This window comes from Perognathus longimembris, chromosome 25 (assembly GCF_023159225.1).
Source record: "Perognathus longimembris pacificus isolate PPM17 chromosome 25, ASM2315922v1, whole genome shotgun sequence".
Classification (NCBI taxonomy): domain Eukaryota; kingdom Metazoa; phylum Chordata; class Mammalia; order Rodentia; family Heteromyidae; genus Perognathus; species Perognathus longimembris.
In genome coordinates, this window is record NC_063185.1 from 7,893,845 (window position 1) to 7,919,760 (window position 25,916).

The 25,916-nt window shown below is 50.4% G+C and overlaps 1 protein-coding gene across 2 annotated transcripts in view; it reads left to right on the forward strand.

The window, feature by feature from the left end:
- Nucleotides 1–14,687: 14,687 nt before the first annotated feature.
- Nucleotides 14,688–25,916, forward strand: part of Kcnn2 (potassium calcium-activated channel subfamily N member 2) — an 82,653-nt gene continuing 71,424 nt past the window's right edge. The window contains exons 1-2 of one of the 2 annotated variants that reach the window (XM_048334216.1): nucleotides 14,688–16,094; nucleotides 16,771–16,866. In XM_048334216.1, the coding sequence (XP_048190173.1) occupies nucleotides 14,856–16,094; nucleotides 16,771–16,866 (1,335 nt within the window). In that variant the 5' untranslated portion in view covers nucleotides 14,688–14,855. The remainder of the gene's footprint in view (nucleotides 16,095–16,770; nucleotides 16,867–25,916) is intronic. The other variant, XM_048334217.1, reaches the window with a different exon arrangement.

Consider the following 25,916-nt stretch of genomic DNA (forward strand, 5'->3'; position numbering starts at 1 on the left):
AATGAACCCCTAGGAAATTTATATTTGCAGAGGTATGTAAACTATGTTCATGGAAATTCCTGGAGGGGTTAAGCTCCGGGATTGAGCAAGATATAAAATGGAAAAATCCAATCTAATGGGAGAGGACCAACTGTATTTGACAGAATTTCTTAGCAACTCCCCAGTTTTCAAGGCAATGTTTACTTTAGATGAGGCTTTTTTGAAGGATACTTTCAATGTGATTGCTACGTAATAGAACTCATTTTTCTCAGTCATGTGTGTAGCTCAAAGAAGGCCTGTAATAGGACTGGAAAACACAAGCTGTCAGTGACTGTGGAGTACCTAGTTGATTGCATTTTTTGTTGGAAACATGCTTTTTCTCCTTTGCTGCCCTGCTATTCTAGTTCTAAGCTACCCTCCCTCTCTGGAATCTTGTTTCAATTGCTGTAGGAAAGAGGACGTTAGCCTGAGTTGCCTGTTCTACTTTCCTATATTGATTCCCTTGAATTCCATTAATCAGGTGAGGCTGTTATTGAGCAGGACCCTGTAACGGCTGCACGAGCCCCCGCATACAACTGGCCTCTGTCTCTGCTCCCCGGCCCGGCCCTGCTCCCAAGCCCACCTTTCCATTTCTTCTCAGCTCTCCTGGGTTTTATCCTCATGGCTTCGAGGACCCTTGGCCCTCTGAAAGTTCATGTCATCTAGCATTTTGCCATTTTGTAAAGGAATCATTTTGAATCTTATGCTTCAAAGCATACTGTGCAAGAGGGAGTCACTTAGCCGGGGCAGATTCTAAACGGCTCCACTCTGAGCTGGTTATTATTGTTCTGTACTTCTGCTGCCTTCACAATAATAACGCTTCTGTGCTCTAATTCATTGTCTTTTTGAAAAGAAAATCTCCAGCTAGTTCAGTGATGAAACTGAAGGGAAAATAACATGTCAGAGATAGGGTTCTTATCCATAGAGTACAAAAGTTTGAAGACCAAGAAACTATATTAGAAATGGCTAGACTACTGAGAGGTTTGAGGGGAAAAAACACATTGTGCTCACCGTCTGCCTTGCTCCTTGCTTGTGAATCTCCTGTCACGGCCCCGTGGATGTGGCCGGGAGTTCTTCTGATTGAGATGGGGTGCATCAGTTTATCTCTGGGGCATTATAACTTTTACTTGTGTGTATGCCTGGGCTGGGACTTGAACTCAGGGCATTTTCACTCAAGGCAGGTGCTTTTCCATTTGAGCCACAGTTCTACTCCTGACCTTTCTACTGGAGAGTTGGAAATAAGAGTCCCTTGAATTCATCTGCCTGGGCTGGCTTTGAACCTTGATCCCCAGATCTCAGCCTTCTGAGTAGCTAGGATGACAGGCATGAGCCATCTGCCTCTGGCTATTTAGCCAGATCTAAACTCCTCAGGAATGATGGTGTTGGGTAAACTGTTACAAAGAGTGGACCAACTCACCCACATGGGACACGTACCCAGCCAGCCTTGTTTATAAGTCATACGTGTAAATACTTAACACCTAGCATGCTGTAATCCAAGCACTGAAACCATGCCATACAAGTTGTTACAGTGTTGAAGCATACGTGTGTGTGCATGTGTGTGGATCACACATGAGTATGGATAGTCATACCTGCATCCATCCAACTATCCATACACATATATTCACGTGCACACCTGTGCATGCACACACACACATACACATATATGCATGCACACACATACACAGAAGACAAGGAAAAGGGCAGAGGGAGTGTGCCTTTGAAACACTGCAGTCATTTAATAGATGTTTATGGAATGAATTCCAGATTCCAGACTCAAGCTAAAGCTCTTAAGACCAGCAGATGCTTGTGGATGGGGCTCTGCAGTGCAGGGACAGTCTCCCACTCCATCCCACATCTTCTTCTTCATCCCACTGCCACTACTTCCTCCATCTCGCCAGTGAACCCTCCCAGCCCTGGAGTTGCTACGATCACTTCCTGGAAGCCATAGGCCATTTCCTCCTAGGCCCTTGAGATCTTAGAGTAATAAAAAGAAAATAGGAGTTTGTCAGGGTGGTCGAAATTTGGAAACTTATTGAATAGATATTTTTCCCCCTCCGGGAAAGCATCTGTACAATGTCTGAAGAAAAACACACTGCATAAAGTTCACGTCATCTGACCCACTGCTTCTTATTACAGTGGCTTTTTCTATTCACTCTCAAATAGGTGACCCCCCCCTCCTGAGGTCATTTGGCCTTCTGAGGCCCTGGATCCTTTATTAGAACACCCCAAAGGCCTCATGCCAGCCCTGTTACTCCTGGTGTAGAGAAATGCAGCTCTCCAGATGGTACAGCCCACCCACAGGATTCTCCACTTTGCCAAATCCCCATTGGGTCAGATCCACTCCAGCTGGGCCCTGAAAGATCCCACTGGCCTTTTTGGCATGTCTCTAAGGTTCCTGAAGTCTTCGCCTGGAGAGGTCCTTCCAGCATGCTTTAAACCTAGGCACCTTCTTCCGCACTGAATTGATAGCAAGGGAATGCTTGCATTTCCAAACTTTAACAGTGCCATTCACCCTGTTGCTGTTTCTTATCTAATACTGGGGGGCTGTTAGTCCTCTCTGGGGAGCATCCACCAGGAACTCCCTTGTTCGCACGCTGAGATCACACGAAGGCAGGCCTTTTGTGTTTCTTCAGCTCAGGATCTTGGGGGTGTGGAGTGGAAGTGGGTGCTTTCTAGGTCATGGGGTCTTTTTATCCTCTTCCCATCCCCAGACTCTGTGGTGGGGAACTTGAGAGCTCAGGGAGCGGGGTGGGGGTGGGGAGCTGGGATTCCACAGCCTTCTCAACTCCAATGAGACCCCTCTCACGAGACAGAATGGAACTGCATACTCGCAACACAATAAAGCCACAGCAATAAAAGATTCTTTTAAGGGACAAGGAGCCCCTATTTATTACTGAGTTGCTTATTTATAAAGCTCCTATCATCAGTAGAACATCACAAAGCACAAAAATTAAGGACATTTACTGGGCTTGAAATAACCTGTTGTTTTTACTAACTAGCTTTGACGTTCCAACAAAGGTACAAAGTATCTATTTGTTTATGAATTCATCATCATTGCCAACCTCTGGTTTCTGCCTGTGTTTCCTCTTTTGGAGTCACATGGACTTTTGGACCAAAACATGGGCCAAGACATCTGTACCACTCACCTGCAAATGGACGATTCCACTAGGTCATGTCAGTTAATCAAAGAGATTTACGAAAATACCATCAACACATGGCCAGCCATTAATACTCACAATGTCCATTCCCTTTTAGAAATGCTTCTGTCTGAGTCAGGCAACCTATTTGCTTGATTTCTGACTCGAGTTTCACCAGACATTTTTGGTTATGACTAACTGAAGAGGTAAATGGCCTTTCACGTTGGGAGATCTGAGTGCTTTTGTCCCATTGAGGAATATGGTGTACTTATTGAGACTCATCTTGATTGCTGTGGGGAACTTTCTGGACTTTGTGTTCTCTAGCCCTGCCACTGTGACCACTGATTTGTAGGTGGCTTTCGGTCCTCTGGTGAGTCTTTGCTTTCACCGCAGTCTGAATCACGAAGTATGACATTACTATAATTTATATCCACTCTATATCTCAGGAGATGCCAGCTGCAACTGAATCCGTCTTAAGGCTACTCTGGGTAATGCTGGATGCCTCTCTTAATGGCTATCTTCTGTCACTCGCCAGGATCAGAGACAACTTCAACAGTAGTGCACATACCTTGGGGTCAAGAGTAGACTTTGTTGGCAACTGGAGAAGAGAAGAAACTGGCAAAGCCAAGAAGTAGTGAGAGAAGAGAAGATGCAATCAGCACCATGGCTCTGCTACCTCCCATTGCCTTAGGAGGCTGAGAGGCAGGTAGGGCAGGGTATGGACATTCCCTTCTCTACCCACTGCATTCTCCCTTGCGGTGGCACAACCCTGAGCATCCTTTCACCAGTGGTTGACAGGTATGGGCCAGGAACCTGGTCATCCAGTGCCTGGTCACCATGGGCACTGCCTCTGATGTCTCCTTCCTCAATGGGACAGGAAGCTCTGAGCTTCCCAGCCTACGGGGAGACTCTCCCTCCCCTACTTACCCTAAGCAGACTGAGGTCCAGGCCACCCCAAAATGGACACCGAGGGTCACCGTCATATCATCCCGACACTCACTTGCCAACCTGTCGGGCCCCTGAGATCTCCAGATGGCCAAGAACCAAGCTCAGTTGCTGCCCTGTGCAGACCCCATTTGTGGTCTCACGTCCCAATCTCAGCCCGCGCTGCCCATCTTGCTCTCTGCTCCCAGTGTCCCTGCAGCCTCAGTGTTCAGGGTCGCGTCTTCCTGCGCTGTGTCACCTGGCTGTGATAATGGGTACTGGTGATGCCATCCCTGAATCGCCTTGGCGCACTGTACCTGCCTACCGATGCCACTGCCCCCCTAACCTGCTGCGACGAGGGGCCCTGCCCAGTACCCTTCTTGCTCAGACCCTGATGCTGCCTTCTTCTGTTCCTGGGTTGCTCAGGCTGCTGTGCTGGGTACAAACACGTCTCTGCAGAGCCCTGCCCAGCCCCACCATCAACCAAGGTTCAGCAAAGAAGGGCAGGCTATCTCTGCCAGAGCTGACAGCGTGAGCTTCCTGTGTGTGGTCCAGACAGCTCAGGGGATGATTCTATCCTGAGGTCTCCTCACCAACAAATCTCAGACTAGACCCCTCCCCCCTCTCCTTCTCCTCCCACTGCTTCCCTTCCTTCTGTCTCCTCTCCCATCTCCCATCTATCATTTCCTTTCTCCCCCCACCCCCCATTCCCTTCTCCCTGTCTTGGTCTCTTATCTTCTCCCTTCCCTGTCTACTTCTCTCCTTTCTTCCCTTCCTCTTGCCCCCTTTCCCTCTAATCAGGAGATACTCACACCTTTTCTATTTATGCTCTGGCCCTATTTAAACTCCCAGCAGTGCCTAGGCGTAACAAGCATGTGTGTCACATTTCTAGCAGCCGGATCGTCTCAACTCCTCCTTGAGTACGGTGTGGTGTTTGGAGCTGTTATAATGAAGCCCATGGTCCTACGTAGAACGCTTTGTGCCTCATATCCCACCGCCATTAGATGCCCCAAGTCAGACAGCAGTCTAGTGTATGTCTCTCTGTGTCTTCTCCTCTTCATCCCTCCAAGTCTCCTCAGAAGGCTCTCACTTTCCCCCAGCAGTCTGCTCCCAATCTGTCTATTTGAAAAATTCCTAGCTCTGCCTAGTGGAGAGTGGTTCAAAAGCCACTGGGCCACAGTTCCTTGGACAGCTGCAGCTGCTTCCTCTGGCTCCCAAGGGCAGTGCAGGGCCTGGGACACGAGTGGTTGTATCTGAAAGCAGAGTCGTTCACGACACCAAAGCCCCTTCCGGATGGGAGGGATGCCCTTGGCCTGCTGGATGGGCCTTGATGTCTCACTTGAATTCAGAAGATGACAACTGGGGAGTAGTGTGTATTAGTGGGTGGGTGGAGTGTGAAGAAAATGATTCACGTAGCAGATCAAGTTTATCATCCGGAATGAACTGCCCACTAACGCTTCCTGACATTCTTGCTGCTCCTTCACTCTCCTTCCATCCCTGGCTGAAATGTGACCTCGTGGACAGGAAAGCCTGAGGGCTCCGTTGGCCCATTTTCTGAATGTGAGTAGATCAGACACAGGCCGAGTTTGGAACCAGGAAGAAGAGCCCACAGCAAGCTTGGGAGCAAGACAGCAAATGAAGGGAAATGGAAGAGGGCTGATGACCTGGAACTGCTCAGTGTCCAGGGATATAAGAAAGAAGGTACAGGGGATGAGCTGAGGGGGGGGGGTCGTGGGGAAGGATGGATGAAGGATGGGAACCCCATGATCACGGTGCTCCCCCACCCCCTCAGTGGAGAGGGGTATAGCCTGTGGTGTGAGTCATGCAGCGGATGGCCTGGGAGGCCCACGGGGTCACGAGGATGATTTGTTCACATTAACACAACATCAGGAAGCAAGGAAGCCTCACCAGTGTGGCGTCCCCTCATCCAGAACTGGCAGTGTGAAGCGGCTGTGGTCAAATGTAGGCGTACCTTTCACGTAGAATTCACCACGCAGATTGATGGCATATGTAATCTACTCAAGAAAACCTGACTGCCTTTGAGTATTCGCGAGCGTCTTTGGAGTAATGATTACACAGAAAACAATGATCAAGTTTCCTCTTAAAAAAAAAAAAGACTGTATATGTTAACTATAAGCATTGGTCTATAGTTGAATAATTTTCAGTTATAAGTGTATCTCTATGTGACAGGACTGAGTTTCTTCAAAAACATCCATTTTGCCCTCAAATTCAGAATGGGGGCTAGCTGCCATTGGGCTAGCTGTCGTAAGTTCTGTCTTCTAACATTTTCCATCCAGGTAACTACAAACTGAGTTACCCCCCTGAGGTACTTCTGCGTTTCTGTTATTGTTTGTTGGGTGTTTCAGGAATTTCCATTTACTGAAAAAGAAAAGAATCCTTCCAGATTTATAAATATAAGTGTTTATAAAAGTCTAGGGGCCTATTGGAAACCTCATTTAAAATTTTTTACATAAACAATTCAGCATTAATTTCAGACAAGAAAGTAGTGTTTTCTATTTTCCTGTCCTCAAAAGCCAATTCTCAGTAGGTTTGGGGATAATACTAAAGGACCTCTGAAATACTGGATATGCTAGGAAAAGAAACGGAGTAACTTCACCAGATGTCTAGAAGCATGGATGTGAGGGCGAGGAAGAACTCATCTAAGTCTAAGGATGAGTTGATAGACATGGGGTGGGATGAGTTCACTCTGGAAGCCATTGAGGTGCCGAGAAGACAAACAAGTGCTAACACCAAAACAATGTCGCATGGAGTCAAAGAACATTTATGGGCAATCACAAAGCAACTTACAAAGCAACTGACAATGTTTTTGCTTTTCTCAAAAGCTATCAAGTCATTTCCTTGAACAACAACAAAAAAAAAAATCAACTGGCTGTGTGCTTTCATAGTACTTTTTATGAGTAGGATTTTTAAAGCCCCATTAATCCAACAATGCACTTTGACATCTACATTTTAAATTGTGCTTTCCCTTGTGTCCTAAAACTTTCACCTTATTTAAATGCTATTTCCATCTGAAATCCTAATACTGCGAACTGGTTGGGGCTCAAAGGGCTTTCATGAATTAGAAATAAGTACAAGGAGGCGCCAAGTGTCTAAGCTGATCTCTTTGAAGCATGCGCACTTAGGTCAGGCCAAGAATAACCACGTTCTTGCAGTACCTGTGAAAGAACGTGAGCTCTCGGGTCACATCCAGCCAACCTTCTCATGGCATTTGCCACAAGCAAGTCCTTCCCTTCAGATTCCAGGAACCCACCTTCTCTTCACTTTTGTAGATACAAATATTGAAACTTAGAAAGATGAAACAACCTTGGAAGTCTGCATGTCTGAACTGCACCTTTGGTAAGGCCAGCCACCAGGATTAGAAGATTGAATGCATTGAAACCATCCTAGCTTTTCATCTTTCAAAAAGAAAACGAAGTGATTGGGATTTACATCCAGATCTTTCTTCCTTTGTAACTTGTTTTCCTCTCTCATGGACTTTTCTGCCAAGGCTAGCTTTGAATCATGATCCTCAGATCTCAGCCCCTTGAGTTGCTAGGATGACAGGCGTGAGTGTGAGATGTTTTGAGAGCCTTTCCACTGTCTTGACCATTCTTCCCTGAGCAGGATGGCCTGGCCCAGAGCCCCCAGAATTAGTCAGCAGGAGTGAGGACATCACACTCCAAACTGTCAGGTTGGCCAGAAAGAGCTCCCGCCACCAAGTTCAAGTAATTAGGGTCTGACTACAGAGCGAAGGGTCTAGTCACCAAGGTGGCCCTTACTTCCAACCCCAACTGCAAGTCCCAGGGGTTTCCAAAACCATCCTGGGGCTGGGTAAGGGCTAGGGGGATTTACAGAACTCACCAAAAGCTGCACACTCCCAGAAATAGATCCTGGGGGAAAGAGAAGGGGTAGAGGACAGGGACTGATGTCCTCAGGATGGGCCCCCTTGAAAGTGTCCAAGCCTACCCAGGAAGCTCATCTGAGCCGTGTTGTCAGAGTTGTACTGGGGAAGTCCTTCCGTAGACATGACTGATGGATGGATCTGCCCAGGGGGCCAAGCGCAGTGGGCAGCCATTGTTCCTGCAGGCACCCGAAGGTCACCACCAATCACCTCCACAGTCAGTCAGCTGGCCAAACACCTGAGAGAGACAACTTCAACAGATAAAGGTTTATATTTGTTTATAATTTCAAGGGTGGTGGCAGAGTAGAGCAGCGGTGGGGGGGGAGAGGAAAGGGACAGAGAGAGAGAGAGGGAGGATGCGATATCTTACAGTCGTCGATCTTCAATGTTAAACTAATCTTTCATTCCTAGGATTCAAACCCACCTGGTCATGGAATATAATAACTTTCATGCGTTGCTGTAACTAGAGTGTGCTTTGTGGAAAAACTTTGCATCTGCATTTCTGAGTGAGATCGGTCTGTGTTTTCCTTGCAGTATCGGGGGGTAATACAGTCTTATGAAATTAGTAGAGAAATGTTTTGGGGTTTGGGGGTGTTTTTTGGAAGAGTTTGTGAGGGATTAATGACTCTTCACCTGTGTTGGGGATTTAGCTTGCTATCTGGTATTGTTTGCAGCCTAAAATCTTTCTTCAATAACCTTCAAAGTGTGTTTCTTTATTTTTTCCTCTATCTGGGTAGTGACTCCTGGCTCTGCCTCGCGGCCCTGGCTGATGTCAGCTGTCAGTGTCTGGCTGTTGGCAGACCATTTCCCCTCACTAGCCTCAAAATGCCCTCTCTTAGATGTATCGGGGTACGCACTGCTTCATGTTCTCTAGTTGGATTTTTTTTGTTTATTTATTTTGTTTTTGTTGCCAGTCCTGGGGCGTGGACTCCGGGCCTGAGCACTGTCTTTGGCTTCTTTTTGCTCAAGGCTAGCACTCTATCTCTTGAGCCACAGCGCCACTTCCGGCTTTTTTCTATATATGTGGTGCTGAGGAATTGAACCCAGGGCTTCATGTATATGAGGAAAGCACTTTACCACTAGGTCATATTCCCAGCCCCTCTAGTTGGATTTTTGTTGAATTTCTTGCCTGGGTAGACTCGCTTTGTGCTTCAAGTATGGGAAGTATTCAGTGTTTATATGAGTATTCTTCCCTGCTTCTCTTTCCCCTCCTACTCTTCCATTGCACATGTGTGAAATGCCATCTTCTGCTTTCCTGAGGCCTTTCATTTTCCTTCATGTTTAATTCTCTCTGTTCTCAGATCGTGCACTCTTCCCTGGAGCTTCATTATGGATTCATTTTCTGCCAGCTCAAATCTATTGCTGAGACCCTTGGCGAACTTTTTCTTTGTGGATACTGAACTTTTTGAACCCCCAAATTTTGAATTGGTTCTTGTGAATAATTTGTTTGTCCACATTCTGTATTTCATACCTCCGTTTAGAGCTTTGTTTTTTTTTTTAATATGTCAACAAAGCACCATCAATCAGTTATTTCAGGAGAGCCCTCTGCAGGGTAGGGGTGGGGATGACTTGGGTCCTAGAAGTGGGCGTGGCCCACGGTGTGGGCGTGGCTACAGGCCAAGGAGGAGACAAGTTCACCTGAGAACTAAACAAGTTATGTGAATGGGGTGACAAGCAAACAGGCGATGACAGTAGCTGGTCTTCCTGGATAAATTAACTCCCCTAATTATACGTTCAGTCATAGGAGCCAAGAAGTAACTGTGTAAGAGAATTTGATTTCTGAAAGGAAGAATCCAATAATTTTAAGAAATAAGAATGTTTTTGAGGAATACTTACCCTAAGCGGGGAGGCTAGAAGACCTTGGCAAATAATCAGTTTGTATGTGCATCATACCTATATGTGTGTGTATGTGTATAATGTGTATATATATATATTAGCATTTACTTGTGGGACTTTTCCTGCTGTATAATACAGATTATTTTGCATCAAGTAAAAAATTACCATACATGAATAATTAAGATAGAACAAAATGCTGAGTTACAACTAAAAAAAAATTTTAAACCACCAACTTAAGGTCGTTTTTTAAGGAAAACCTGGCTTCTTGGTTGAGGGTAGATGTGCAGACTCTGACAGTGGAGCATCTAGGGTCTGTGCTTATGACATATTTAATTTAATTCAGCTTAGGGAATCATGTTTTTATTTTCCCCTTAAATAAGCAGGAACTCTCTCTCCTGGGCTAAAACAGTTATTAGGAAGGATAGAGATTCACAGAGTCCCAGGAAGGGAGATGACACAGATAGAGTGACAGATTGTGTGAGCCTGTTTGGCAAGAGGCAACTTTAAGAAAGCAAAACACAGAATGGAGCTGATGAATCACGTGGGAACATAACTTACAGGGCTAGGGAAAGGGAAAGAGAGAAAACAAATAGCCATTGCAGAGAGTGCCCCAAGCCTTATAAGGAGGGAGAAGTCCCCCCCCCCCCCCGGAGAAGACACACTGGGTTTGAAATAGAAAAGAAACCTTTGAACGCCTTGTAAGCTCCCGTGTGGGCAGTGAGCAGCTCTAGGACTTTGGGGGGGTGGTCACCAAAGGGAACCTTCGGCCTCCTTATTTAGGGCTGATTTGATAACACCTTTGGTTCTACCTTTGCTGACTCTTGTCTAGCTATGAGGTAAAGCTCTCTCTCCTGGGGTGATGCTAAGTACCTGGCTTCCTTCCTCTGGTTCCACAGAGACAGAGAGAGGCCAGGATGCCGGAGGCCAAAGCTCCTGAGCCTCCAGACTGACCCATGCAGAGCTCCTCAGCTACCAGGCCAACCCGTGTAGGATGTAGATGAGGTCCTGTGCCACAGGACCAAGAGCTCCAGCCGCTCCTCCTTGGGGCTAATAGAAGCAAATCAACATGGCCGTCACAAGGGCCAATAAGGACTGTCCATTGGCCTTCCTCTGTTACTGTGCACATTGCCAAACATGACCAATGTCCAGTCTGGAAGAATCAGATCCCTATCTGTGTGATGTGTGTGTGCATGTGCACACTCACGTGCATGCACACCAATACTGGGGTTTGGAGTCAGGGCCTTGAATTTTCCCTTCGCTTTTTTTTTGTGTGTGCCAGTCCTGGGGCTTGAACTCAGGGCCTGGGTGCTGTCTCTGAGCATTTTAGCTTAAGGCTAGCGCTCTACCACTTGAGGCACATCTCCACTTCCAGTTTTTTGGTGGCTCATTGGAGATAAGTCTCACAGACTTGCCTGCCCAGGCTGGCTTTGAACAATGATCTTCAGATCTCAGTTTCCTGAGTAGCTAGGATTACAGACATGAGCCACCAGCATCCTACCAGAAAGGCTGCTTCTTAAAGGCCCACAGACGAGAGATGTGGCACAGAGAATTATGAACAGTGGTAAGAGAGAAATCTGAATGACAGCCGAGCATGCAGATAACCTGAGGCTTTTGCTCCAGCCCCAGGGGTTTTGAAAAACCTGTTCTAAAAGTGTGTGTGTGTGTGTGTGTGTGTCACAAGCTCAACACAAAATATACAAGCCACCATTGTAGACCATAAAAAAATGGATAGGGAGATTTTTGAAAAAAAAAATGATGCTGGAAATCAAGGTATTTAATAGATTAGGCTCCATGTGCATTTTTTTTTTTTTGTGGTTAAGCATGACCTCTGGTGTTAATCTAGGGAAATTCCAGACTCTTCTTTAATAGAAGAGTAGCAAATAGTGTTTTCCACATTTGCCACTCAAGGAAGTCACTAGATCTTGTCTGTGTCCTTTCTTCATTTCCTGGCTCTCTCCCTTGCTCTTTCCTCTTGGAAAGCTGAGAATCTGTTGAGTGCAAGACCCAGTTCCTGTGGAGGAATGTTGACCTTGTTATGACCTTGAGGGTCTCCTTAACTCTACATCTTATTTGCATCCCTCCACAACCCCATACAGAACAAAGAACTCAGAATGTTATGGCACGTGTATTTTTAAAGTACTCTGAAATCATCTGTTGATTTTATCCTGTTTGTGAACTAATAGTATGAAACACCCCCAAACAAATTAGTATGACTCAGACCAAACATGAAACACTGTCACTGGGTGTTCACCTCGTGGGTTTTCAGCATTGTGCATGGGCTGGAAAAACAGACATTCATGAGCAAAATAACATTGCATGTGCGATCGGATGGCTCTTTAATAGGAAGGAAGCATGTCTCCGGCTGACCTGCTTTCTTCCCCCTCCTCCCTCTCTCTGGCCTCAGTGAGTTTCACATTACTGGGCTATTTTGTGAGCTTTCTCAGGATGTTGGCGAGGCAGTACTTCCATTCTGAGTTTCGGGGTTCTGACAGTCCCTCTGTCTTGCTGTGGAACAACCTTCCGTTTTCTCCTGTGGTTTGTGTGTTCTAGGCTCCTCTGTGCCCTCTTTGAGGGAGGCGAGAATGTGCATGGTAAACCTCAGGAAGCCCCCTTGGCTTACCCTTGACTCAGTACACTCCGATGAGTCCCACAAGCACAGCAAAATCCTCAATTATTTTTCCCTACTATTTCATATCCAGAGGCTTTGTCTGAAGCTTTGAATTTGGTATTTGAGGTCAGTTTTTCTGCAGCTTTTATTCCCCTTATATTAGCAACTCTAGAACTTTGCATCCATTTTAATGCTAGTAACAATTATCGTGAGAGTTGCGGAGGTCCCTAGAATCTTCCACTAAATTTAAAAGCAGTAGACGAAATCATTAATTTAACATAGGCTTCTTTGAAGAATTTAGATTTATAAGAACGAATCAAACATTTTCACCAATCTGCCATACAGAGCTACTGGGAGTGGTTTCTATGATTTGTTGAAAAGGCTGCTAGTAAATGTTTGATGGCTTTTGAGGTGATTTATTTTTTCAGACCCAAAGGTGAATAACTTCATCTGGAAACTTGAGTTTTAAATTCAGTCTCTACTCCACCACTGAAAATTCAGTGCACTTCATTGTTCTAGACGGTTCATTAGTTTCCCACTTGGGATGTGAATACCAAAGCAAAAAAACAAAAACAAGCAAAAAAAAAAAAGCCATCATACATTCTAAGTATTCTTTCTCTGATTTCTAGCCATTAAAATACTGGACCTTTGAGAAGTCCTCCCCGAAGGATGCCAGGACCTCAAGGGCTATGGGCTTGAAAACAACCTGCCTTTCTTTCCATTTTTTTCTTTCTGAATATATAATGTTTGCATGTCCAAAACCCTAAAATTGTTCTAACACATAGCCAGAGAATATCTGAAAAAATGAATTATTCACTCATTGGCATTGAAAACACTCGCGCGCGTGCACACACGCATCAGATACACAGGTAAGCAACTTCAGGGCAGCTGCCAGGGGCGTAGAATATCACGAAACTGGATCCAGCCGAGAATTCCAATTACCTAATGAGGGCGATCGGTTTTCACTGTGGTCCAATTTATTGACATAACCTGTAAAAATCATGCTTTTAAAAAACCGTAACAAAATAGAAGCACACATGTCGTTGGCCAGTCTTTCCTAGTGTCTCTGTCTCTCTACTGTGCCCCCCTTGAATTTCAATCCATAAACCCAAAGCAAAGGCCCAGGATGCCGCGGCGTGGCGGCGCCCCGGGGTCCCGGGTGGCGGTCAGGGCCACGCCCGGGCCACGTTCAACGACTGGTGATGAGCTGGTGACCGAACCGGAGTCAGCCCCGGGAAAGCGCCCCGGCCGCACGGACCGCTCCCCGGAGGGCTCGGGGCGCTCGGGGTGGCGGGTCCGGATGGACCGGGGTCGCTCGGGTCTGGCGGGCCCAGCTGGGCCGGGGGCGCTCAGGGTGGCGGGGCCGGGTGGGCCGGGGGCGCTCGGGGTGGCGGGGCCGGCGGGGCCCGGCCGCGCCCTGACCGCCTCTGCTTTGTGTCTGTGCTGCAGGTGAGGCGGGCGAGGAGCAGCCGCTGAGCCGCCTGTCGGCGGGGGCCTGGCCGCCCCCAGACCCTCGAGCAAGCCTCCACGGAGTCCTCGGACGCACGCGCCCAGCGGGGCCGCCGCGGGGAGCCGGGGCCAGACGGCGGGGGGCGCGGGGCCCGCGTGCTGCGTGCGCGTGAACCAGGCGCGGGGAAAGCCCTCCGCCCCCGCCGGGGGACCCGGGAAGCCCGCGCGGGCTCCGCCCCGGACGAGGGGATCCCTGGCCACGCCCCCTCCCCTCGGTTTCTCCGCTCGCTCCGCCCGCCTCCTTCCCGGCCCCGCCCCGGGCCCGAGGCTTAACCCCCCGCGTGCCACGGCGCACCCAACCTCGAGCCTAGGACTCGGGTTGAGCGGGACGATCGGGGCGCACCGGGATCGGTGCTGCTCCCACCCGGGCCAAGCCGGGGCTGGGGCAAAGGTTTCCTCCGGGAGCCGAGGCGCTGGCTACTGCATTCGCCAAACTTGTGTTCCCCAGACCCGTGTGCCCTCTGTCCCCCGCAGCGACTTGGGGCGAGCGGCCCGCAGCCCGCTGTCGGTGGGGCGACCCGAGAGGGGCGGGCGTGGGGCGAAGGAGGCGGCTGGCATTGCGGCCCGAGGACGCCCGAGGGCGAGGGAGCGGCCGGGGCTTCGCCCGAGGCGGCGAGCCCGGCGTGCTGCAGTGCCGCGGGCAGGTGACTGGGGCCGCGCGTCCCGCACCGATTAGGGGGCGGCGGCCGAGCTGAGGCGCGTGGCAGTTCCGGGCCCCCGCCGCGGTGCCCGGGGGGCTCCCGGGGCGCCCTGATGCGAGTCCGCAGGTGGGGTCCCGGCCCTCGGGCGCCCCCGCCCCGCCCGGACCCGCGTGCCCCGGGTCCCCCGGTACAGGTTCCCCCCGCGGTCCGACCCCCGCGCACACACGCGCCCCACCGAGCCGCGCGCCGCGAGCTCCGTCCGGGTCCCCGCAGGTGATGTCATGCCCATTGTTTTGGTGCGCTCAGCCAATCGGGCTCGCCGCCTGGATTCTACCGGAGCCGGCATGGGCCCTTCCTCGCCCCAGCGGCAGGAGTACCCGCTCCCGACCATAACGCATTGCGCAGGGTGCACCACCGCCCGGTCCCCCTGCGGCTTTAACAGCCCCAGCATGGAAACCCCGCTGCAGTTCCAGCGCGGCTTCTTCCCGGAGCAGCCGCCGCCGCCGCCGCGCGCCGCGCCCCCGCAGGGCCCGGACAAGCCGTGCGCGCCCTTCGCGCCCCTCCCGCACCCGCACCCCGCGCACGCCCCGCACCCGCCTGGCGGCGGCGGCGGTGGCGGCGGCGGCGGCGGCGGCGGCAGCAGTGGCAGCGGCAGCAGCCCGTGCCTCCGGTGCAACAGCTGCGCCTCCCCCGGCGGCCCCGCGGCGGGGGCGGGCGCCGGGGATCACCTGTCCCTGCTGCTCCGCTCCGCGTCGCCCGGCGGCGCCCTCCGGACCCGCACCTCCTCGCCGCTGTCCGGCTCGTCGAGTGGCTGCTGCTGCGGCTGCTGCTCGCCGCGCCGGGGCAGCCAGCTCCATGTGAGCGAGCCCGCGCCGTCCAGCCATGCCGGCGCGCCCCGGCCGCAGCCCGCGCCGCAGCCCGCCCCGCCCCGCCCGAGCCCCAGCCCCGCGGGCAGCCCGGGCAGCCTGGGCTCCGGGCCCGCGCTCCACCACCACCACCACCACCATCACCACCACCACCACCACCGCCACGCGCCCCCAGCGCCCCCGCAGCCCGCGGCGCGCCGCGAGAGCAACCCCTTCACCGAAATAGCCATGAGCAGCTGCCGCTACAACGGGGGCGTCCTGCGGCCGCTCGGGCCGCTCAGCGCGTCCCGCCGGAGCCTGCACGAGGGCGACGCCGAGGCGCAGCCGCTGCAGCCCCCCGCGCCCGGCGCCTCGCCCCCGGCCCCCGCCGCGCCCGCGCCCGAGATCGTGGTGTCCAAGCCCGAGCACAACAACTCCAACAACCTGGCGCTGTACGGGCCCGGCGGGCACGGCGGCAGCGGGCACGGCGGCAGCGGGCACGGCGGCGCCAAGTCGAGCAAGAAGAAGAACCAGAACATCGGCTACAAGCTGGGCCACCGGCGCGCCCTGTTCGAGAAGCGCAAGCGGCTCAGCGACTACGCGCTCATCTTCGGCATGTTCGGCATCGTGGTCATGGTCATCGAGACCGAGCTGTCGTGGGGCGCCTACGACAAGGTATCTGCCGGTCCCGGGCTCGGGTCTGCGCGCCCCAACTTCTCCCGGCGCCCGGAGCGCCCCGCGCCCGGCCCCGCGCGCCGGCGGACCGTGGGGCCGGGGAAGGCGCTGGGGAGCGCCGCCGCTATCCCGGTCCTCCCTTCTTTCCTTCCCTTCCCGGGTCCCCTTGCATCCCGCTCCAACTCCGGGGCAACTTCCCCTCCGCTCCGGCCGCCAGGCGCCCTGCATCTCCCGAGTCTCCGCGGCGCGGTCAGCCCCGGGCTCTGCCCGGTTCCCACACCACAGAGCCCCGCTGGCGGTCCCGCGGTCCTCCCCCCCCCCCCCCCCCCCCGTCAGTTCGAATCCACCGGCACGAGGCTCCCTGGGGTTTAGGAAGGAGCTGGTTAAAAGTGTGTGTGTGTGTCAGTGTCAGTCAGCCCTGGGGCTTGAACTCTAGGCCCTCGGACAGTCCCTGAGCTTTTGCGCCCCAGGCTGGAGCTCTACCCCTTGAGCCACTTTTTGCTGGTTCTTTAGAGATCAGAGCCTCACTACGGTCTCTTCGAAGCCTGCCCAGGCTGGCTTTGAACCGTGACTCTCAGATCTCAGCCCCTCGAATAGCTAGGATGCCAGGAGGGAGCCTGGGGAGCTGGCCGAAAGTGTTCCTTCTTAAAAGTCTTCTCTCTTGACTGTCTTGCAGGCGTCACTGTATTCCTTAGCTCTGAAATGCCTTATCAGCCTCTCCACCATCATCCTGCTGGGCCTGATCATCGTCTACCACGCCAGGGAAATACAGGTAATGAGTTTCACCCGCTACTGGAGGCCTGAGCCTCTAGAGACAGCGGTGGAGAGAAGTCTGCCAAGCCCCTCTCCCCATCTGCACCTGAGTCTGCACCTGAGGTTCCTGGAGGCCGGTGATGTAGTCTTAAATCACTAACACTTGACTGTTCTTCAAAGAGGTTGGGAAAACAAGCAAGGCCATATTAAATACAGCCTAAGCAGGAATGCAGACCTTTCGGGAATGGGTGTGTGCATTTTGAAGATTTCCTCCTCTTCTGTGGGTAGGTTTGCTTCTCATGTCCTCACACATGTCTCCCTTAATGCCAGCCAGACGTTCTCCTTAACCTGGACACTAAACATCCTCTTGAGACGCCTTTCCTTAGGTGAGCAGGTCATTGTGTGAGATCTTGTCTGTCTCTTAGAGAGCAGAAAGAAAATAATAGGTTTGGGATATTGCTGGCTAACTGGGTGCCCTGGAGAAGAGCCCCAACCCTTTCTTTCATCCTTAGCTTTTTGGTTTCTTTAATGTTTAGTGTATGAACTCTGTATATGTACTACTTTAGTAGATTCTTAGCTACAGTCATTAAGTTATTATTTTTTTAGCCTCATTTAAGAGTTAACAACCACTGACCGGATGCTGGTGGCTCACGCCTATAATTCAAACTACTGGAGAGGTTGAGATCTGGAGAACCAAGAATGGTTCAAGGCCAGCTTGGGTAGAAATGTTCAAGAGACTGCACCTCCAGTTAACCAGCAAAATGCTGAACTGGAAACGTGGCTCAAGTGGTAGATCATCAGTGAGCAAAAAGGCAGATCAAAAGTACATGGCCCCAAGTGTTCAGGTACATGCATGAACATACACACACACACACACACACAGAGAGTTAAGACCACTGCCTCTGTAAGCTGTCTTGACTGGAAAATATTTGTGTTTTTCCAGTGCATCTAGGAACATCACTGTTATATTTGTTTGCTATTGGCAGTCAGAACACTATCAAAATTGTGTGTTTTTATCTTCCAGGGTTTGAATTCAGGGCCTACACACTTGCTTTTTTAACCTGTGCTCTACCTCTTAAACTGTGCCTCCAGCTCCGCTTTTTTAAGTTCAGCAAGGATTTATTTTAATATCACAAGGCTAAAGTAAGGAGAAAGAAAAACGCTTCGTGTAGAAAATGAAAGGTAAAGACTCATGGTTACTTAGGAGATGAGATCTTATGGCCTTTTTTTTTTTTTTTTTTTTTTTTTGGCCTGGGCTGGTTTCAAAGGGCAGTCCTCCAGATCTCAGCCTCCTGAGTATCCTGAGTAGCTCAGATTACAGTGAATCAGCGGTGCTTGGTAACAGATGGGTCATTTGTCAGTTGCTATAGCTCCCGGTCAAATGAGTCTTGAAGTTTGTGAATCAAAATAACACTAGTTTTCAAAAATGAGGTTGGGATTTTCTTCAGCTTAGAATTATATACACATATGTATATTCTGATTGCTTTTTTGAAGTTGTGGTGAGGTGTTTGTAGGACTGTGAAATCTGCAAATTTAAGTAAGATGCCTTTGAATTTAAAACATTGCACAGGACTTGTCACACCAGTAGTTTTCCATTAAGTTAATTTGAAACCAGTAATTTGCCAACACACACAAAATATGGAAGAAACCACTTTCAGCGATTGCCCACAAAAAATACTGGTGCACATAGGTAGAGGAGATGACTTCATTTTTTTCCCCTCTCTTCTTTGCTGAAACTTTAAAGTATACATTTGAGGAGGTGAGGGTGAGGAACAAGAACTAGAAAAAGTGAATATTTGGAGATAAGTGATGTTGTTATGCCGACCAAATAAGAGAAACGACCAAATAAGAGAAACACATCTAAGGTTTTTTTTGTTTTTTTAATTCTAAGAATTTATCTGGGCACCAGTGGCTCACATGTGTAATCCCACTGACTCAGAAGGCTGAAATCTGAGGATTTGGGTTTGAAGTCAGCCTGGCAGACAAATCTGAAGAGATTCTTTGCCTCCCAATAACTAGCAAAAAGCTGGAATTAGAGGCATTGCTTAAGTCACAGAGCTTCAGCCTTGAGAGAAAAAAAAAAAAAAAGCTAAGGGACAGTGCCACGGCCCTGAACTCCAAAGAACAAACAGACAAAAAGTCCATTATGAATTCAGTCCTTGTGATTGGGATGGGGGATTTTTGAAAAGTTTTAAAGAGCAAAGGAACAAAAACAGCCCTTGGACTCGGTTTACAAAGAGGCCAGAGGAGGAGGAGTGTGGCTTGCTGCTTTGTACCTTGGCACCTCGCTTCCTGCAGCCTTCAGCTGGCCCTGAGCCCTGAACAACAGGCATTGCTTTATCTGGGCTCCTCTGAAACCCCCAAAGTTCTGTCTATCCATAGACTTAAGCTTCAGCCATTATTCTAGATGGTCTGTATGTGCTTTTAAATATCAGACAACTTTAAAACAATGTTTTTTGCAGGGATGCTAGCATGGTTTTATTTCATCTATTTTAGAAGGCTAGGCCTTGCTGGATTTTTTTTTTAAATTAAACATGAACTTTCCTAGTATTGACTGATCATTCTGGAAAGCACACAGCCAAACAAACATTCACAGGGGAGAATTTTTGCAGGCTGACTTTGGATGCATCATGTAGAGCTTTGCCTTGAAGTAACTCTGGAATGTAAGAGGAGACTAAGGTTAATTTAATCAGGCATCCTAAATGTGCACACAGTATTAGAATTATCAGAAATTGTGGAAAATAATAGATATACGGGAAAGCTGGTTATTTTGTATATGAAAACATTGCCACTGTGGGCTGGTATGGATTCATTTCAGCTATGTAGATGTTTAGATGTTATAGGTAACATGAATGAGAAAAATTGGGGGCATGGGTTGACCATTTTTGTGAGTGAACATGGTGAACTTCATTGTAGTGATGTAGACATTACAGAACGTTAGATCTTGGTGGTGGTGGTACTGGTCTTGGGGCTTGAACTCAGGACCTAGGTGCTGTGCATGAGCTTCTTTTGCTCAAGGCTAGAGATTTACCACTTGAGCCATAGCTCCACTTCCGGATCTTGCTGGTTAGTTGGAGATAAGAGTCTCAAGGATTTTCCTGCCCAGGCTGGCTTCGCCTGGTCATCCTCAGATCTCAGCCTCCGGAGTAGCTAGGACAACAGGTGTGAGCTACTGGTGCCCAGAAGGTTAGATTTAAAACAACAAACGAAACCCACTGGGTTTACTTTAAAATTCTCATTGGAGATACTCTTGAAGAATTAATAAGAAAATGTAAAAAGGACCCTATGAATGTGAAAACCCTGAGCCAAGAAGTCTAGAACCCTGGAGGGGGGGGGCGCGGGAAGAAAGTAGGTACCTTCTAGTTCTTCCACAAAGCAGAGTCAACAGGACTGGGAGCTAGCTCGGAGGAGACTGTGCAGGGCCTCATGCATATTGATGGAGTGAGGAATCCTACCCTTCTTAGGTGATGGATGTCACCGGGGTAGGTGTATTTCTTTCATAAAAACTTGTAAGCTCCCGGCGCCCTTCTCCCTTTACAATGGAGAATTCCGGAGGCATTGATTTAGCTGGGAGGGAAGTGAAAGAAGGAGAGCAGGGGACGTGGCAGGCATCCGGGGGAGCTTGTCCTTGAAGGCAGGCCGGAGTCTCAAATGAGTTTTTAGTTTTATTTTTAGCCTATCAGTGTGGCGATCGGAGGCTGGGGCGCGCGTTTCTGGTGCACAGGGTGACTTCCATTCAGGAAAAACAAGTGTCCACAGAGCTTGCGTTCCGGCTGGCTCTCTGTCCAGGGATGGTGAGGCGTGGGGAGGGAGGCCCTGACATTTCCACGGGGAACCTTGGGAAGCTCTTCAGTGTGACCTTTCACAGAGATGTTTACACATGCCACAGCGCAGGCCCCTGGTTCAGGCGTGGCACGGGCCGGAAGTGCAGGGTTAAAGTCACGTGTCTGTCAGGTGTCTGTGTGAGCACCCCCGCTCAGGAAATTCCAGCTTTGGTTGTAGCTTTTCAGTACCACAGACAGCTCAGTGCGCCTGGCTATATATTTTTGTCCATTGCACTAATTTACTTTTACTCTGCACAACCAAAAGAAGAGGAAATCACTATTAAAATTTTGTCAGCATGCTTCTACAGAATCAGATCCAGTGGGATCAGCTATTCTGCTGAGTGGATGATTTAGACTCTCCCCTGAAAAATGAGGGAGTGAATGAGTAAATTTCCTTAAAAAAAAAAATTTTTTTTAAACCCCACTTGAATAAATTTCTCTCTATCACGACTTTCTGGCAAAGGCACAATGCTGTTAGGATTGGTTTGATACAATTTGGAAAAATGTGACTTGATATTGAATAAGCAGCTTCCTCGCCCCTTGTCAAGGTCAAGCGACAGGGAGCACAGGAGCGTGAGGATTCCTGGCCACTTACTTGTCTTTGCGTCCTTGGCGTGAAGCGGCAGGGCCCCTGGTGATTAGTCAGAGTTCAAATGCTCCTTAGGACGATCTGGATGTAGATTGCATGTCGCCATTCCTCCTTCCGGTGTGACTCTGAGGAGCCGCAGGTCCAGTGCTCCAAACCAGAATCCTTCCTGTTAGTTTTTGTCTTGGCAGTGATGTAATTATTTAATTAACATGGGGGAAGCCCTGATTTTTCTTTCTTTCCAAATCTTTTATCACGGAGTGACACATAAATGCGTCTCTCTCCAGTTGAGTTTTCCAGAAGGGGACAATGTAAATCTGTAACCGGAAGAAGGGACCTTGAGATGAATTCTTGTCACTCGTACATCACTTTTCTCCTCTGGAAGGCAGCTGGGGAAATCCAGGGCAGGGCCTGGGCCGCTCACCGGGCCCCGATGGGGAAGGAGGGCACCGGCTCCCTGGGTGGCTCTGGGAAGCAGAGAGAAAACATTCATTTTCCCACTCCCACGGGAAGCAAAGCAGATGCTTCCAGACCAGGCAACAAACATCACACGGAGTCACCATTCTTACTAACAAAGCACAGGCACAGAGTAAACAGCACGGGAGTGTTCAGATAGAATCTGTCAGTGTGTTCTCCATGCTCCACCTGATAGATTTCCAGCAGGAAGTGCCGAACACAGTGAAGACACAGGGTAGACAGCTCAGGGCTAGGACCTTGGCCTAGTGTGCAGGAAGCCAGAGGCTCAAGCCCCAGCACTGGGGGAGAATGAGGTATGTGCACCCCTTCCCCCATTTCAAAATAACTAGTGTGCTATAGAACCTGTGGGAACTGAATAGCCATAAAGGCTGGCGCTCTACCACTTGTGCCACAGCTCTGCTATGTCTTTTGGTGGTTCATTGGCTATCACAGTCTCACACTTTCCTACCCAGGCTGGCTTCAAACCTCTGCCGATCCTCACATCCCAGCCTCCTGAATAGTTGGGGTGACAGGTGTAAGCCACCGGCCCCCAGCCTTCTTTCTATCCGAATTTCATTTTTAAAGCTCGCAGGTAGTTGTAGAGGACGAGGGGAGCGACCCCTTCAGAATAGCTGGTCTGCGCTCGGGGTGTCCGTGTGGGAGGTGTGGAGGGTCGCTACGGGCTGGTTATTGGGTTCCACGGGCCAGGGAGCTGCAATGTTCGCCCAAACGACTTTGCTGTGTGGGGCATCGCTTGGTGACGGACTCTCGCTCACCCCCACGTCGGTGGTCACAAGACGCGCGCATAACCCGGCAGAAACGGAATCACCCAGCACTCTCCCCCCCCAGCCACCAGTGTAAAGATCTTTGCATTATTCATGGCCGTGACACTAAATAAAGCGATCTCCGCGTGCTTACGGAGCAGCCCACGGCCAGGCCTGGAACCTGACCCGCGGGGAGGTTTACCTCAGCTCCTCCTCGCTGTCCCGGGCCACCGAGGGCTTCGTCCACGCAGCAAGTCCGTGCTGACCGGACACCCGGGAGCTGCCACTCGGTTGGCGTGTGAAGTGTCTGTGTGAGGTGGCGAAGCGGATATAATGAGAGAGAGGCTATTTCGGTATAAAATTCCTCAGGAATTTTCTATAACACTAGACTTCCTGTGTGAAGGAGGCTGACGTTTCCTTGGGCCCCATGTGTGTCCAGCAGGACAGCGCCCTTCGTGTCACCCGGAGTCACTGTGTGGCTGGACACGAGCAGGCCTCTGGCTTTCCAGCCCATTCCTGCAAGGCTGGCTGGCCATCCTTAGATGTCCAGCTCTTCGTTTTTTAGGAAGATTTTCCTTTATGTTGAAGTGAAAATCTGGTTTCACTCATGTAATAGTCAGCATTCAAAGTTTGAGCAATAAGACGGCAGGGTCCTCTTGGAGCTGACCCCCAAAGACACACGCTGCAGGGAGAAGAGACTAACAAAACCAGCGTCTTGATGGGAAGGGCCAGGATGGAAAACGGGGGGACAGAGGGCTGGGAATGAGGCAGGAGAGTGGGGGGGGGGTGTCCAGGGGGACTGACGCTCAGCCTGAGACACGGGAGAATTGGCAGTATCTGGAACAACCTGGACAGAAGCCTGGCAGCTAGATGGGGGTACAGGGGCTACCGTGGCTGGCCAGTGTGCCAGCCAGAGCCGAGGAGCAGGGATGGAAGGCGGGATTGCCGTGGGCAACCTCTGTGCAGTCAGGGCAAAAATTCTAGACTTTTTTTTTTTTTTAGTTGGTTGTGTGGCCTGAACTCTGGGTCTGGACGCTGTCCCTGAGCTTTTCAGCTCAAGGCTAGGGCTCTACCACTTTGAACCACAGCGCCACTTCCAGTTTTCTGGTGGTTCATTGGAGCTAAGAGTTACAGACTTTCCTGCCCGGGCTGGCTTTGAACCGTGATCCTCAGATCTCAGCCTCCTGAGTAGCTAGGATGACAGGCGTGAGCCACTGGCGCCCAGCTGGACTTTTTGAATGCAGTTGGGAAGTCATTGAAGAGTTGAAAGCAGAGAAGCTCATTGATCTAACTTAGTATTTAGTGTATGGGGGGGGGCGGGGAGGGTGTGTGGTGAAAGACAGGCTCTGGGAACATGGGTCTGCCATGTTCGGAGTCCCCTGCCAGGGTTCACCAGAGAGAGAAAGGTGGCTGGGGTCAGCCCAGTGAAAGTGATACTGGGATGACCACGGCCATGGTGGAACTTGAGTGGCCTGGCTCCTGGGCTGTCTGTGACAATGTGAGGGGCAGGGGCAGGACCTGCACTGGCCATGGAAATCAGGGCGTTATCAGCACAGGGACCCTTCCACCCCACAGGAACTGCTCAGATCACCGGGGGAGAACAGGCAGGACAAGGCCACGAGACGCTCTCCCACGGAGCACGCGCTGGCATCTGGAGGCTGAGTACAAGAGGAAGGAGGAAAAACAAGCAAGGACAAATCACTGGCGGGTGGGGGAGGGCCAGGGCCCTGCATTCCGTGTTTAGTGCTGTTTATTGGGGTTCAGAAGGAGCCCTTTGGGTTTAGCAAGTTGAAGGTCATCGCTGACCTTGGAGTGCAGTTTGGGGGGAGCTTCCGCAGAGGGGGTGGACAGTACAGTCACCGTGACTTCCAGAATAACAGAACACATCGATTCTTCCTTTCCCCGCATCACAGAGCAAACACCGCAGGTCCCTCTAGCTCTCTTCCTCGCTCAACAGCCGGAGTTTCTTTGAATATTCCTGTTTGGACTTTGAATGTCCTTGGCTACTTTCTCCTATACTTATTCCATCTTGTTGAACTTGTTCATACAGGAAGGGAAGAGATATACCTAGTAGTTTGGGGTAGGGTCTGCCAGTGAGTTTTTATGGCCCTTCATCTAAACTGCTGCATTAAGCCGGGCACTTTTGGCTCAGGCCGTAGGAGGCTGAGATCTGAGGATCACAGTTTAAAGCGAACCCAGACAGTCCATGAGACTCTTATCTCATTAACCACCAAAAGGCCAGAAGTAGATATGGCTCAAGTTCTACAGAGCCAACTGGACTTGAGCCAAAAAGCTCAGGGCCAAGTCTCAGGTCCCGAGTTCAAGTCCCAATACCATTATACGGCCGACTTTGCCAATCTAAAATATCCAAGGCTTCACAGGAACGGTTGCCAAGTGACACTTGTAAAACTTGATATTGAATTAATTGGAAGGCTCTACATTTGCTGGCCCCGTGAAGTAGCATTTTGGTTGCAAGTCAGGGTTCCAGTGTGCCTGAATTGTTGGCATGATAACTCTGGCGTTTATTGGACAGCACTGGGGTGGCTTTGGGAAGCCCGGTGCGCAGTTTGGGCTGTGGCCCTGGGCATGCATGGCTCTGGTGACACGGCCCACCGTCGTGGATCTATGCCACACTTCACAGCTGCCATTGACATGTAACTGCTTTCCTAGATGTGCTGTCTGTGAGTTTGGAACCGACTTCGCCTGCAGGGGCAGGCCAAGGCCGGAGCGCTGACACTGGGGCTCCCCCTACCCCCCGTCCACACGTGGTGAGGTATGGGGCAGGACTTCACGTGTCAGTGAGCCCGCATTCCTCCAGACTCTCCAGAAATGTGAAGAGCCCGTTGGCTTGCCATTTGCTGACGCTGTCCCTGAGCATTTTCACTGAACACTAGCATTCTGACACTCTAGCCACCTCCAGCTTTTCTTTTCTTGGTAGTTTAATGGGCGATAAGAGTCTCACAGACTTTCCTGCCATCACTGGCTTCCAACCGTGATCCTCACCTCTCAGCTTCCTGAGCTTACAGGTGGGAGCCTCTGGCCCCCGGCAAGAAGCCACAGTGTGAGCAAAACGCAGTGGCTTAGTTTCCCGGCCTGTTCATGTTACCGAAGGACCTAAGGTCTGTTGGCTTACAATTTTAAACATTATTTAAGTGTTTGGAGCTTCCTGGCTTTATCTTTTACAATTTTTCTTTCTTCCTCCCATTATGCAATGAACAACGACTCATGCTAGGAAATTTGCAGGGCACAGGAAGATATAAAAAGCCCTATCCATTAGGCTACTTGGAGCTTTGAGGGGCCACTGTGGGTCTGTGTCCGTGGTGGCTCTGAATAAGGAAGCTGTGTTCACCTCGTGAAACCCGATTGCTATCCCAGCCACTGCCCAGCGACCACCTACCAGGCTGAGGTCACCCACCGAATTCTTGCCCTTGCTTTGGGG